We start from the raw sequence: 14,534 nt of genomic DNA on the forward strand, positions 1-14,534 counted from the left end.
ACGAGCTTTGGGTCAACAGAAAGAATTAGATTGCGGCCAAAATCAGCTTCCTTCATAGGGTGACTGGGCTCGGCTTCAGAGATGGAGTGAGGAGACTCAGAGTAAAGTCCTGGAGGTCTCCCTTAAGAGGTTTTTCCAGGCATGTCCGACTGGTTAGACCCAGAACATGCTGGAGAGATTACATATCTCGTCTGGCCCTCCATACTGCACCTGGATAAGCGGAAGCAAATGGATAAATGGATGGCTTATAATGGTCAGATATATATAATAATACTGATAATACTTTGAATTTATATATTTGCTGATGATTATATAATTACTAATGCCATTGTACACAGAACCACATCGCTTCACTTTGCAATCTTGCATCAACCTCATCAGACCACAGACAGTCTTCCTGTATGATTCCTGCAGTGGATGACCTAATCAATTCTATCTTGCAATCAGATCATTTTAATTTGTTTTAAATTGTAGCTCAGAATCACTATTATCCTAAGCATCCAGACTTTGAAGACTCATTGCAGTGAACTGGGCCTATCAGAAGAAAACAACTTAGTGATTTGAGTTTTCTTTTTTGTAAATTTACCAATTTAATCTTTTAGAAAAAAAGAGAACAAAAAACTATATATATATTTATTATTATTTTGTTGCCATTTCTCTCAACCACAAATCACATGTGAGGCCATTTTTCACTCACAAGATTAACTTAAGGCTTCGAGCAAATCAGGTTCCCAAAAGCCTGCGAGAAACAATGACATTTATTACAAACAGACAAAACATGAATAAGAAAGCTGCATAACTTTTCCCTGGAATAGTTAGTCTGTTTAAAGTGTATAAGTCTGACATTGTCTTGAATCATTTGTCATTGACCTCATCTTTTGTTTCTACATTCATCTTGTCCGCACATACTTCCTGACATCATCACACATTTGTAAATAGATTTTAAATGCACTTTTTCAAATATAAATTGTAAACAGCTCGTAACTGTACAAAAGAGGCACTATGTTACCGAAACCTCTCTGTTTACAAGTGGGGAAAAACAACATCATTCAGGTTAGGTCCACAGAGATATCGTTTTATCTAGGCCTGAAATATGTTATGAAGAAACTTGATAACTAAAAAACATAGACACCACTCATAAGTGGTGCACAGATTCAACAACAAATCTGTGTTGAAACCTGCAGGAGAGCTAGTTACCGTTAGCTTTAGGCATAACGGAGCTAACAGCTGTTGACGGAGGTTTGATTGAGTTCCATTATGACACTTTCAAGCTCTGTTTACTATTACTATTGGGTGAAGGTAAATTATGACTTTACCATGGTGTCCCCTTTATGGTCACGGCCTAGTTTTAACATCAGTTTGATTTTGGCTCTATATAAAGTGGGCGTCAGCCGAGAATGATTCAACATGCATAAAAGCAGACATTATATTTTAGAGCCAAACACTGAAGAATTCATTCATCCTAAAGCAATCCTTGTTGAGTGTGTGTTTTCTATGATAATTCAGCCTTATATTTATGATTCATAATCACTATGAACATTTTTGTCTGTTGTACTCTGTCAGTAGCCATACCTCGCTCACATCAACAATCAACCATTTAGGTAATGGAGACCTATATATGAATGCTGAAATGCCTTTTCTTTAACAGATAGATGAAGCCACCATTGTTGCTGATTCCATGTTTGAAAAGGGCTTCTTTCTCCATTTTGCACAAGCAAACACAAACGTCACCTGCTAAGAGTTCACCATTAGATTGGGATACTACCATTACAGCAATACTTTTTATACCGTGATATCTCGCTGCTCCCCTTTCTCCCCCTTTCTTCATCCTCATCCCCGCCTTTATAAAAGACACTTTCTCCACCACCACCACCGACATTTCGTGGGGTTGTACAGTTGTGGTGTTGTATTATATTGCAGCGTAATGGTGGTGCGCCGCTGTCCGTGTTGGATGATAATTTCCTGCTTACTCAGCGCACTGCGAGCTGCAGTCCGTCCATACAGCAGCGGGACCCGTTAAAAGCCGAGATAAAGGCAGACTGATTGGGGAGCGCTGGATTTAGTGTGAAGCCATGCGCCTGTGTGTGTGCAGTTGATGTGGATTTAAAGAGAGAGAGAGGAAGCAAAGCAGCAATAGCCTTTAAGATTACGCAACATTATGCAGCTTTACACCGTGAGGGCTGAGTAATCTCAAGGCTCCTTCGTGCTTTCTGATGTAACGGATGGACACATAAACAGGTTTTATATACACTTCTAAGCACACAGTTGCATAAGAATGAAGTTAAAGGAGTGTTTTCTTGGAGGATTTACAATTTATTGCCAAAATATATAATCTGGCTTCATTTGAGAGATGCAATGAGCAACAAGCAATGGGCAACAGAGAGTACTCTATCAATAATGCTCTTTAATAAAATGAGCAAAGGGAAGGCAACAAAGCTCAGGGATGAGAGATACAGTGCGGCGTTGTCTTGACAACAGGCATTTCATCCAGGAAGGATTAACCGATTTTGCAAAGGAATTACAACGTCTCATAAATTATGATGTTATGGTAACAGCAGCATATTCACACACATTTGGCATTAGGACTCCGTGACGTGATTAAGGCATGCATGTGAATCATATCACAACATGATGGCGTGTGTCTCACAGCTCGTACACGCAGCCTGATGATGGAAAGTGCTTGCTCATCGCACTAAAGGAGATTGCAGTCAAGGTGTTACGCAGATAAGGAATTAAGACAAATATTTACACACGTGCATTCATACACATTTTAATAATGCAGCATTGCTCAGGGGTATTCAGCCCTCTTACGATGTAATGAACATTCTGTTAATGTATTAATTCAATCATGTGCAGAAAATGTGTTTAAGTGCGTGTGACTGGAAAATATTCACTGACATCTGTGCCAAATCCCTGTGAGGCAAGTGAGAAAAGAGTGTTGAAATTGGTTTCGCTCCTGTTTATGACTTAAAAACAGGGGGGGGGAAAGTTATTGTGCACACACCTACATCGTGCACACAAATGTTGAATGTTCCCACACTCTTCTTTGGAGCTGGAGGTAACCCTGGGCCGGTCTTCCCCCGGCCTCCTTCTGTTTGTGTGGTCACGCACACCAGGGTGAAGTCACGGAGAACGCTAATAATACATAGTGTGTTGGTGGAAATGTGTGTGTGTGTGTGTGTGTGTGTGTGTGTGTGTGGTGTGTGTGTGTGTTGTGTGTGTGTGTGTGTGTGTGTGTGTGTGTGTGTGTGTGTGTGTGTGTGTGTGTGTGTGTGTGTGTGTGTGTGTGTGTGTGTGTGTGTGTGTGTGTGTGTGTGTGTGTGTGTGTGTGTGTGTGTGTGTGTGTTGTGTGTGTGTGTGTGTGTGTGTGTGTGTGTGTGTGTGTGTGTGTGGACCTGGTTTCCGCCATATGCTTGTTCCCACACGCACTGTGGGACAGGCACATGGGTGTGGACCGGTGTCCAGCCCTCACACAGACTCTTTGCTGCACTCAGCTTAATGTTGCATAAACTACACACACACACATACATTTTTAGCACACTCCATATGCCCCCTTAAAATAGTTCTCCTTGGCCAAAACTGCTACATCGTGATTCCATTTGGCATCTCTGTCATACACGTAAACCAAAACGTACACACTCACTATTAAATTGTCCAAAGCATATATCTTGTTAAGAACCCAAGTGAAATGTCAGCCAAGAACGCACCCTATCACCCACACATGTATGCTTGTGCATGCACTTACAGAGTAAACAAGCGCGACTTGGCGCCAGTGTCGTACCATTAGTGTTGTGAGAGCCAGCTGTTTCACTCCACCTTCTCAACCTCTCTGCAGTTTCCCCCGCTGTCCTTCCTTCCCCCTCTCCTTCCTCCTTTAATATCAGGCTTCCTCTTGGTTTGGAGGCAGCCCAGTTGACCTCTGACCTCTGCTACCTTTCAGGTCCTCCTTAGTCAGGTTCATCGACTGCGAGCACTAGACCTGCTAGGACGGTTTCTGGATCTTGGTCCCTGGGCCGTCAGTCTGGTACGTTAAGATATAGTGTCCCCGTTTCTTTCCTTGTAATGTATTCATATTGGGATAACAATACACATACATCAAAGCTGGGTTGGATGATGTAGAGTAATATTAATAATAATATTATTAACAAGTAATATTGTTAATAGTTTGCTCTTCTGCTTAGCGTAACAGATCCCTACTTAATGCACTTTCAATGTAAGTCATGGGGGACAACATCCACAATCCTCCTTCTCTGCTAAGAAAATGTATTACAAAATGTATCCTTAGCCAACATGAGGATTTACCCTTGCCTCCAGTCTTTATACTGAGCTAATATAAACTAGTTGTTCCCTCACTCCAGCTCCATACTGAATGCACAGACATGATTAATATGAATATTCTCAGAAAGTAAAGTAAAGTGTATTTCCTAAAATCTTGAACAATTGTTATGACTTAAAAGGAATTGCTGTGTATTTACTATGATCAATAAGTAACTCTCAGATAGCATGCTGAACAGAAAATAAATTTGATTGACAGCAAAACTCTGGTTTTAAGAGGAATGAAATAGCCTGTCAGAATAATGCCACTCAAATTCACTTATGTGTAACACTTGAAAGATACATACTAATTCTGTTAAATAAATAAACATGTTAGTTTATTTTATTTGACCTAAGCACTTCCAGCTACTGCTGCCTTGAGCTGTCACTCACACGTCAAGTTGAAAGCACACTGAATGCTCCAGGCAGAAATAAAGGACCAACATTTGAACTCAAGTCACATTTGAGATTATCCTCCCAGCTCCTGTTCAGCTAAATTATATTCCTGTGTACATGTTTACACTTCAGACCACAGGTGTGTCTTGGATCATGAACTGCAATATCAATACTTATTACTTACTCATAAATACCAGCAGTTTGTTTGTTTGACTCCCTAAAAGTGTTTTTTTTTCCCTATTACAACACGATTGTTTTGCAGGCCCTGTCGGTGGGCATCTTCCCCTACGTATTAAAGCTGCTCCAGAGCTCAGCCAGAGAGCTGCGGCCACTGCTGGTTTTCATCTGGGCTAAAATCCTCGCCGTAGACAGTGTAAGTTATGTAAAACATGTACAACAATTTAAATCATGCTGCCTCATATTTTCAACACGTTTATTGTCTTTAAAATGTTGTTTTATCAACTTTTTTACGTCAAAGCTTTATTGCCGTTGTATAAATTCTGTCTGCTGCACATAGTGGACAACACAAGGAACAAAGGCAAAAAACTAATGTATTTGGTAGAGAGGCACTGATTGATCAGATGCCAATTAAAATGATGGTTGGTTTCAGCTGATCTGCCATGACTGGAGAAAGATTTATCAAACAGAGCAACTATTTAAATAGGAATACAATAAAGTATTTCCTATTCATTTGAATTGCATGTTTTCTGCAAATACCCACTTTAGATGACAATGAAAAAGTAAAACAATAATGTTTCGTATTTTTGACGGTTTACACTGACGTCAGGGCGGTTGATGTTATTTGTTGGCACAGTTCTAGGATGATAGTGAAAGTAGTTAGTGTTCAGCCTTGATGTTGATTACAGTTCTTAGAAAAGAAATTTGAATTATTTAAAATTATTTAAAATCACTCAAATTATTTGTTATGATTTAAATTACTACGTTAACCTTATGGGCTAGTTCTTATTTTGGGGGGGAGTTAGAAGGTTATTATCATTAGTCAGTGTATATTTCCCACAGTAGATATCGGTTTGCCCCCTTGCTTGTATACATGTCGGTTTCTCCAAGGTGGGGGCATGCTGACAGACATCTACTGTAAGTAGAGGAGGTAGGTAAGGTAGATATAAGGTATTCATTCAAGCCCACTTAAGAAAATCCAAACTATCCCTTTCATGTTTTTTTAATAAAAATATATATTGGCGCTTCTTCACACACTTTTTTGTGTTAACCACGAGTGATACTTCATATTGCAGCACACTGAAAAACATGAACGAATCGAAGAGCACGCGGTAGTAAATCACATAATGTTTTCATGTTAAATTCTCCTCTTTGTCTCCCCTCCTCTCGCCCGCTCTGTCTGTCTCGTCTCTGCAGTCTTGTCAAGCTGACCTGGTGAAAGACAATGGACACAAGTACTTCCTGTCGGTGTTAGCCGACAGTTACATGCCTGTGAGTGTCCACCATAAATATATTATAAAGGAATATATCTCTTTTTTCCTTTTGGTTTTGACAAAGGAGTTGAACAGAACATCTTCAGACGTATTGACAAAAGATATGATCTCACAGTTCTTTTCTTTGTTACAGGCCGAGCATCGAACCATGGCTGTCTTCATATTGGCTGTTATCGTCAACAGCTACAACACAGGACAGGTACGGGTGTGTTTACAAGCATGTTTGGTTGTGTGTGTATTCTGGACCGCCGTCTGTGTGTTTGCTAGAAGCCCAAAGAGAGAATGTACCGAATTATTCATTTACTTTCCTCACCAGTACCTCAGCGGGTTCTTCCAGGGCCAGACGTCACTTTGAGAAATTACTCTTTCGCCCATAGTGTTTTTCCGGGTGATATTTGTTATGTGACAGTTTTGTCACCAACAGTCACCTCTATAATCTCCATTTCCAACCCAGCCACCTGCATGGTGACACTTTATCATCGCATGTGTCACTTCAGCCTGTTCCTGGCCTCCTGTATTCACTCCCAGAAGCCTTTTGTGCCTGATGCTGATCAAACATCCAAGGGTGGGGTGTTGGGATGATGTTGCTTGTCATTTCATGGACTAGACACACACACACACAGACACAAAGAAATAGCCCACCATCACTCCGTTTTGCTTTTTCCCTCGTGCTCGCTGCAGTTATTTTTCTGTCTCTTTCTAATGTTATTTGACTGACGTATTTTTTCTTCAGCACCTGACAGTACTTCTTTCACTTAATATTATATAAATGTGACAAATCAGAAAAGCTATGTGTGCTGTCAAGCTCAGAAACACCTATTCTTCTTCCATACCACTGTTCCTAAATGCTCTTGCGTCTCTCAAGGGCCTGTAAATAATAGATGCTCCCAACATTACAGAAACTGCTCCACATCTCCATTATTTATCCCTCTTACTTTCAACAACAGCACTCCTTACTGCGGTAACGTTGTTGCAAACATACACACGGACCACTGTCGTCGTAATATTCCAGCTCTTGGGGTTCAGCTGGCAGCTCAGTGGAACGACGCAGTAGCAATCAGTTACACATGAAGAAAGTGGAGGCGGCACATTGTGTCTGTGCTGATAAAAGATGTTTTGTTATGACGCCTCAATCTGTAGTAGACAGATTCTCAGCACACTAAAATAGTTCCATTTGTTATGGTTCATGTTGGTATGAGTTGTTGTGTGAAAGGCTTTTTTGTTCAAGCTCACGCACATGACCGTCATGTTGTCACACAGAAATCTACCATAACTTCCTGGTTACCATGAATGCTTTTATTTAAGTCTACTGCAGAAGCAACCAGTCCAGAAATATATATTCTATGTTTACTGGTTGCCTTGATAAATTCAAGACTGTCCAGGCAACATTCACGCAGCATTAATGTCGTACCAGCCAATCTGCTGCTCTTTCATTTATTCCAGGCTAAACCTTTTCTGGTGTTAAACGACTGCCAATGAAAGTTAGTTAATTGGCATTTCAAGACAGGAAAATGGAGCAACTGCAAGGTTTTTACTATAAAACATCTACATAGGACGTGTTGCATTGTAGTAACAGCAGCTTAACACAGATCAAAAAATCAGTTAAATGGAACAGACTGGAATGAATTAACAAATAAACACAACACTTCCTCTGCATTGTTTACAGTGGTAAAGATTTGCAGTAGATTAATGCCTTGCTCCCTTGGTATGCTTTGGATGTGAACTGCTTCTCCATGACGTTGTATTGAAAGTAGTTTAGTGTGGAACAGTCTGAATCACTGAACCAATGAAAACTCAACCCTTCATGTGCAGCGTTTTCCAGTTAAAGACTTGCACTAATACCTGACATAAAAAGAAGTGATTGGAATTAAAAAGTGATTCAAAACCGGATTTCTGTTCAAAAGAGAAGCTGAAAATAAGAGTAAGACAGCATTACTCTGTGGTTGTACTGATGGATTTAATGTCGCTAAATGATACATTAAGTTGACTTTACCATGCAAGCCATTGTATTACAGTTCAATCCAACCAAGCCTTTATTTCTTTAATATTTGACAGAAACATTAATTTACTTTTTACGAAGTTCATCGTCCTTTACAGTCAATCTACGTGCTGTTTTTGTGTTTCATCAGGAAAAGACAAAAAGAGATGTTCTGTTAGTGCTGTGCACAATTTGAGAGATGTTTTTGAATAAGACCTGAGACTTCATCAAACCTTGATTAACCAATTACCTTTTGTTCACAAAAAAAAAAAAATAGTCTAGGGCTGAAGGGGTTCAAAGGAATGAAGACATACTGCTGCATGCCTCCTAATCTTTTTGTCCTTCACAGTTTGAGGTTACAGGTGAGAGATAATTAACTGACTAATGATGTACAAGTCAAGTAAGTCTGGAGCTTATGTGCTGCTCAGGATGGTTAAGACTGAAGACTAATGCACATACTGTCATTTTATTAAAAATGAAATACTGGCAGGTCAGTTTTGACTTCCACAGTTTCAAGACCAAAGTGTTTTTAATAGGTGGGAAATTATGTCTTGCTCAAATGGCCTTGCCATTGTTACTGTGACTCCATACCTCACAGTCCTTAGAACCATCTTACATGTCTTGAATGTACAGAGGTATCCCCCCATTTAAAACCTAAAACTAAAAAGTGCACATATGGACAACTGATCTCTCACTCTGTATCACTCCTTTCCCTCTCACTCTCCTTCTCCCCCCACCAGGAGGCCTGTCTGCAAGGCAACCTAATAGCCAACTGCCTGGAGCAGCTGTCTGACCCCCACCCCCTGCTTCGCCAGTGGGTGGCCATTTGCCTTGGCCGGATCTGGCAGAACTTTGACCCGGCACGCTGGTGTGGCGTTCGGGACAGCGCCCACGAAAAGCTCTACTCTCTGCTATCGGATCCCATCCCTGAGGTGAGAGAGAGATTCATAATGGAGTTCAGGTACATTTGAAAAAGTACTAGGAGATGTTTTTTTCACTACCAAAAGGACAACTGAAGAATATCTTTTATTGCAAATGTTTAAGTTGTGCATGGTCATCAATGATTACCTGTTTAGATTCTTTGTCTGAACAGATAGTTATTTTTTCCAAACAAGCCGAGTGCAGTCAGCCATTAACATGCAGTGGAAATTAAGTGTCTTCCAATAATTTGCCGTCAGGTCACAAATAGTCTCCTTAAATATAAAGTTTCAGAAAAATAACAACAAAATAATAACAAAACCTCGACTCTTCAAACTGAATTGATGGACTTTGAGTATGTCCACCTTTTTGTGATGGAATACAAAAATGTTATTGGCTTTTTTTTGTCTATTATTGGCATTACGCAATCTTAAAAAAGTTGACATTCCATTTCTGTTCAATCAAGATGTAAATCTTATAAAACTGTGAAAATAGGGAGATTAGAAAATAGGGACCATGTAGAAAAATACAGCACAATATTATTTTGTATTCAAAACAAGACCAAAAATGCACTGAGGAAATGTCTCAAAATTCTTGTATTCCAAAATATTGTGCAGGTCAAACCTGTGCATACAGTTCAGAAAATACACACACGAATACACACACAGAGCAGACCCACACAGTTTGGACCAAAGGCGTTAAAACAGGACGATCAGCATGTCACTGGGTCATGTGTGGACCAGAGGGGACAGCGAGACAGAGTTTGGCCTGAAGTTCACCCAGACACTTGGCGCCCTTGCGCATATTTGCATGTGTGCACCTCCAAGGAACATCTGTTTGCAGAAGTAACTTGGAATGACAGCTGCTTTGGCCATAGGGTTGAAACAGAGGTCTACACACACACACACACACACACACACACACACACACATACACATATACAAAGCACTTTTTCAGCTGCATTTCCAGGTTGTCCATATATTTTACATTAGGACTTTTCAGAGCATGTGAACTAGATTTGACTGGATTTTTTAATTCTCCTTGGGTGTTCAATTGAGACTATTCACATGTGTCACATTGTCAACCTCAATGTCACTAAGCAGAGAGAAAAGAAAAAAGCTTGAATTGACGCTGCCATTCTACCTGGAATAATGTGTCAGATGTTTTTACTCTCTGTGAATTCAAGATTTTTATCCCCATGAGACACAAAGAAAAGTAGAACAAAAGACAATATTTTGTTGATTCGCATTTTGACATGTATTTTCAGTTTGGGATTTATTTACCAGTACAGTTGGGATAGCACATACCGGTATTATATTGGCAGCACAGCGGTGGGAGGACATATGCCGGAGTTGGACACAATATTATAAACACCTTTACAGTCCAGCATAAATACAACAGATAACATTTGTGTGAGGTTTATAATGTTCAATAAGTCCAATCAGGAAATTTCATTTTGTTGTTAAATTGCAAAATGCATCCAAGAAATATTAAATTTGAGTATGTGCACACACTAATTTTTTGTGGTGTAGATAACCACAATGACCCATATTGCCCTCTATCTTCTCAGCAGCTGATAAAACAACACTGCAAAATTCCGGGAATATTCAAAGTTGGAAACTTTCCACGGGAATATATGGGAATTAACGGGAATAAACTGTAAATGTTGGGGTAATTTAACTGTATCTACCTTGTCATAAGCAGACATGCATGCAAACATTTATAATACAACTTTTAAAAATGACATTTTTGACTTTTTTGACATTTTGTGAGTAGAACTTTATTCTTTCATCGAACAACAAAAACATGAACGTTGAATAAAAAAAGGTGTTTTTCCCTGAATCCTTTCAGGTCTAAATGCTTTCTTCCTGGACCTCATCAACATCCTCCTCACTGCTGTAAAGTTAGTCTACTGTATACAAATAAACTTGGTATTAAAATGAACATGGCTTCAGTTTACCAAGTAATCAATATGCTATATGACAAACAGTGTTGGGAAAGTTCACTTTCTACATGAACTAGTTCAGTTCATAGTTCACACATTTTAAAATGAACTAGTTTAGTTCATAGTTCATAATTCAAAATGTTGAACTAAGTTCACAGCTCCAAAAAATGAACTAGTTCAGTTATTTTTTTCAATATGTTGCGAGCTATAATTAAAATCTCTATCTGTCTGCAATACCGCTCTTGGCCTCTACGCAACTCGGCGCTCTCACACTTGCCAGGCATAGGGCTGAAACCTTCAGACAACACTGATGACAAAGACATTCAAAAACGTTTATGTTTCTGGCAGACAATGTTTCCAACCAGCTGCATTCAGGGTCCAGCTGAGCTAGGCGTGCGTAGTCTTGTTCTCAACTACATTTAAGTTCCCTGTTATATGTTTTTGCAAAAAAATATTTTTTTTGCAAAATTCCCGTGGAAACTTTCCGGAAATTTACCGGAAACTTTCCGCCCCTTTGCAACCTTAGTCAGCACAAATGTAGATACATGTATGTTATATAACAAAACACAAATGCAACCAGACTGCTGTTACTGCTGCTTTAAAGTAACAAGCACGGATTCATATTATATTGTGCTGAAAATTCAAGGTGAAGTTCACAGAAAACCTGCACAACGTTTTAATAGAAAAATAACTTGTGCCCGAGAGGTGCTGCTGTAAAGACATAACAGACAGTAGGATGCTATAATTGACCAATCAGAAGAGTCTTCAACAAAGCTATATAATAATATAAGGCTGTGCAATACATCACCATCCCTAATATGGCTTCTGACAATAGCATGGATTAAATCAACACATCTTGGTGTATATGGTAGGATTGACTGAAGGCAGCTCGTAGACTATAATTGGCAAATGCTTTCTTGTATTATAGTCTTGTGTTTTAATTTTGTTTTAAGTCACAGGGATTTTTTTATGACTTTCTTTTATTTTACGTTTTAGAAAGAAAATGTTAATTTGACACGGTTCAGCTGATCATTTTTAATTGGAGCGAAGCAAAACATATCAAAGCAACATCTGGGTAAAGCATTATTGCAAGATTAAAAAGTAGCGGTGATGATGATGATCGTACATATTGATGCTTCCAATGAAAAAAATATGTGTACTGTTGCCTCAACAAACAATACAACCACATATTCATTCTTGTGCTGTAATTTGGTTCAGTTCAGTCCCCTGATGGAAAATTCCTTCTGTGGGATGGCAAGTTTAGATTAAACATCCAATGAAGCGGGCAGAGAAAGTGATGAGTTATAGGGACAAAAAGCAGCTCACTGGAGCACATGGCACTGATCATCTCCGGGGCATTTCCTAGTGTTACATTGAAAGAAAATTGCACCATAATTGCCCCCAAAACTTTCAAAATTGTTATTGTCTGCTGAAGACACTGACTTCAGACAGTTAAAAAAGGCAGAGCTGTTCATTGATGGAGGAAAATAAGGCTGACAAATTATCCAACCCCATCATAAAAGCTTTAACCTTTTCTTTTAAATTAAATAAACACAATAGCTACATCTTTTTTTTTAAAGACGAAATGTTGTTACTTGTTGTTGTGCCACTGCAGGTGAGGTGCGCGGCTGTCTTTGCTCTGGGGACGTTTGTGGGAAACTCTGCTGAGAGGACGGACCACTCCACCACCATCGACCACAACGTGGTCATGATGCTGGCCCAGCTCATCAACGATGGCAGCCCTGTGGTCCGCAAGGTCACTGCAGCACATTAACAATCACACAAAACACATAGTTGATATTTTTATGATATGCGTGTCATAATAAGACAATCCAGTAAAATGCCAGATGCAAGTAGAAAATATGAAATATATGAAAAAATGGTCTTGTCCCTGCAGTGCAGGGAGAGGATTTGTATGCTTTTCGATGCAGTGAAAAAAGTTAAATTCACCAGCACAGTCTATATTGGGTGATGACAACATTACTATCTAGATAAAATAAATATATGTCCCTGTTTGCCTCAGGACATAGTTAAAGGAGTAGTTAAAAATGCGGGCAATAAGTTCATTTGCTTTATTTCATGTCTGTACATTCTACACATAATGATTCTCTGAGTTCAATCTGAAATAACTATTAATACTGAAGTTATCTCAACTGTCTGTGTGTGGGCATCCAGCTAAGGATGACAATTGATTACAATTTTCCTTTTAGATTGTTGGATTTATTTAAAGTGTCCATCAATACTCTGTTTCCAAATTGATCTAAGCTCATCTTTGTGATGTTAATAACAAATTACAAAAGTCAAAGACCGTTCGATAAGAAGGATGTGATGCTATCATGTGACAAAATATGTCCACGGACAGACGGTAATAGAAACACCTGGTAAAGTACTCAAAACCGCCTCGCTGGTAGTTCCCCTACAGCAGGTGTTTTAATGACCACATATTGTTTGTGACACACTCAGACTCACTGGGGCAACTGGTAATTGATCCTTTGCTAAGAGATGTATTATTCATTTGTTAACGTTGTACCTGGAAAAATACTGCTTGGCTTGAAGTAATTAAGACATGAAGTAAAAGAAAATCATAATCTGTGAAACTGAATGATCTTTTTTTTCATATGTGTTTGACAGGAGCTGGTAGTAGCACTGAGTCACTTGGTGGTCCAATATGAAAGCAACTTCTGTACAGTTGCCCTCCAATTTATAGAAGAGGAGAAGAACTATACAGTGCCGTCCCCAGCCAACTCCGCAGGTACTGCAGTCACCCACAAACACTAACATGCCATTTAAAATTGCACAGCAAATCATTTTAGTACAAGAATGCAGCTCCTTTGAGGAAAGTTAGTGGATTGTACATTGTATCTATTGTTTTTAAGCATACTTCCACGTTTGTGTTTTTGTCATTTAACTCTTAGTTACTATAAATTACTAAAATAACTCGTTGGTAGTAATTTATGTAAATCTCGGGAGTCACAGTGCCTTCACAATGTTCCTGGGACCATGATTAGTGGAGGAAAAATCCGCCAGCAATCTAATTAAAAGTCATAATCTGGTTTTATAGTGTTGCTCATTTTTCTCAATTTTTTTTATTACTGACTTTATTGCATTTTCCAAGTTATATACAAAAGAAATATCCCGACACAGACAAAAAAAAACTCGGAATACTTTTGCCCTAAATGGTTCAATGTGTGTTGCAAGCATCATTTGAGGGATTTTAAGAACCCTCGAATATATGCAGATTATGGCATAAACATGTGAATCAGAGTAGTAAGAGACAGTTTACATTAGTTTTGGATAATTTGGCTTTTGTCAAATGGACACAGGGAAAAATCTTAAATTGCTGAGTCTGTGTGTATAACAGGGAGAAGAGTCATGTACAAGTCTTTAAATTTAAACATAGGGTACCATAATCAAAGGACTTTTTAAGAAAAATAATTTCCTAAATTGTGACTAGATTTTAGAAATGTGTGACTGGGCAGAAAAATAACTTTTACATGTTACTTTTCCATTATTAGTACAGGTTGGGGATGGC

The 14,534-nt window shown here is 39.0% G+C and overlaps 1 protein-coding gene across 4 annotated transcripts in view; it reads left to right on the forward strand.

Annotated features, from left to right (window-relative positions):
- rptor (regulatory associated protein of MTOR, complex 1) overlaps positions 1 to 14,534 on the forward strand; it is a 124,151-nt gene that overhangs the window by 76,971 nt on the left and 32,646 nt on the right. For all 4 annotated transcript variants that reach the window (XM_034534839.1, XM_034534857.1, XM_034534848.1 and 1 more), the window contains exons 13-19: positions 3,941 to 4,024; positions 4,973 to 5,083; positions 6,085 to 6,159; positions 6,295 to 6,360; positions 8,880 to 9,071; positions 12,618 to 12,758; positions 13,634 to 13,754. In XM_034534839.1, the coding sequence (XP_034390730.1) occupies positions 3,941 to 4,024; positions 4,973 to 5,083; positions 6,085 to 6,159; positions 6,295 to 6,360; positions 8,880 to 9,071; positions 12,618 to 12,758; positions 13,634 to 13,754 (790 nt within the window). The remainder of the gene's footprint in view (positions 1 to 3,940; positions 4,025 to 4,972; positions 5,084 to 6,084; positions 6,160 to 6,294; positions 6,361 to 8,879; positions 9,072 to 12,617; positions 12,759 to 13,633; positions 13,755 to 14,534) is intronic.

The sequence above is a fragment of the Cyclopterus lumpus genome, chromosome 1 (genome assembly GCF_009769545.1).
Source record: "Cyclopterus lumpus isolate fCycLum1 chromosome 1, fCycLum1.pri, whole genome shotgun sequence".
Classification (NCBI taxonomy): Eukaryota; Metazoa; Chordata; class Actinopteri; order Perciformes; family Cyclopteridae; genus Cyclopterus; species Cyclopterus lumpus.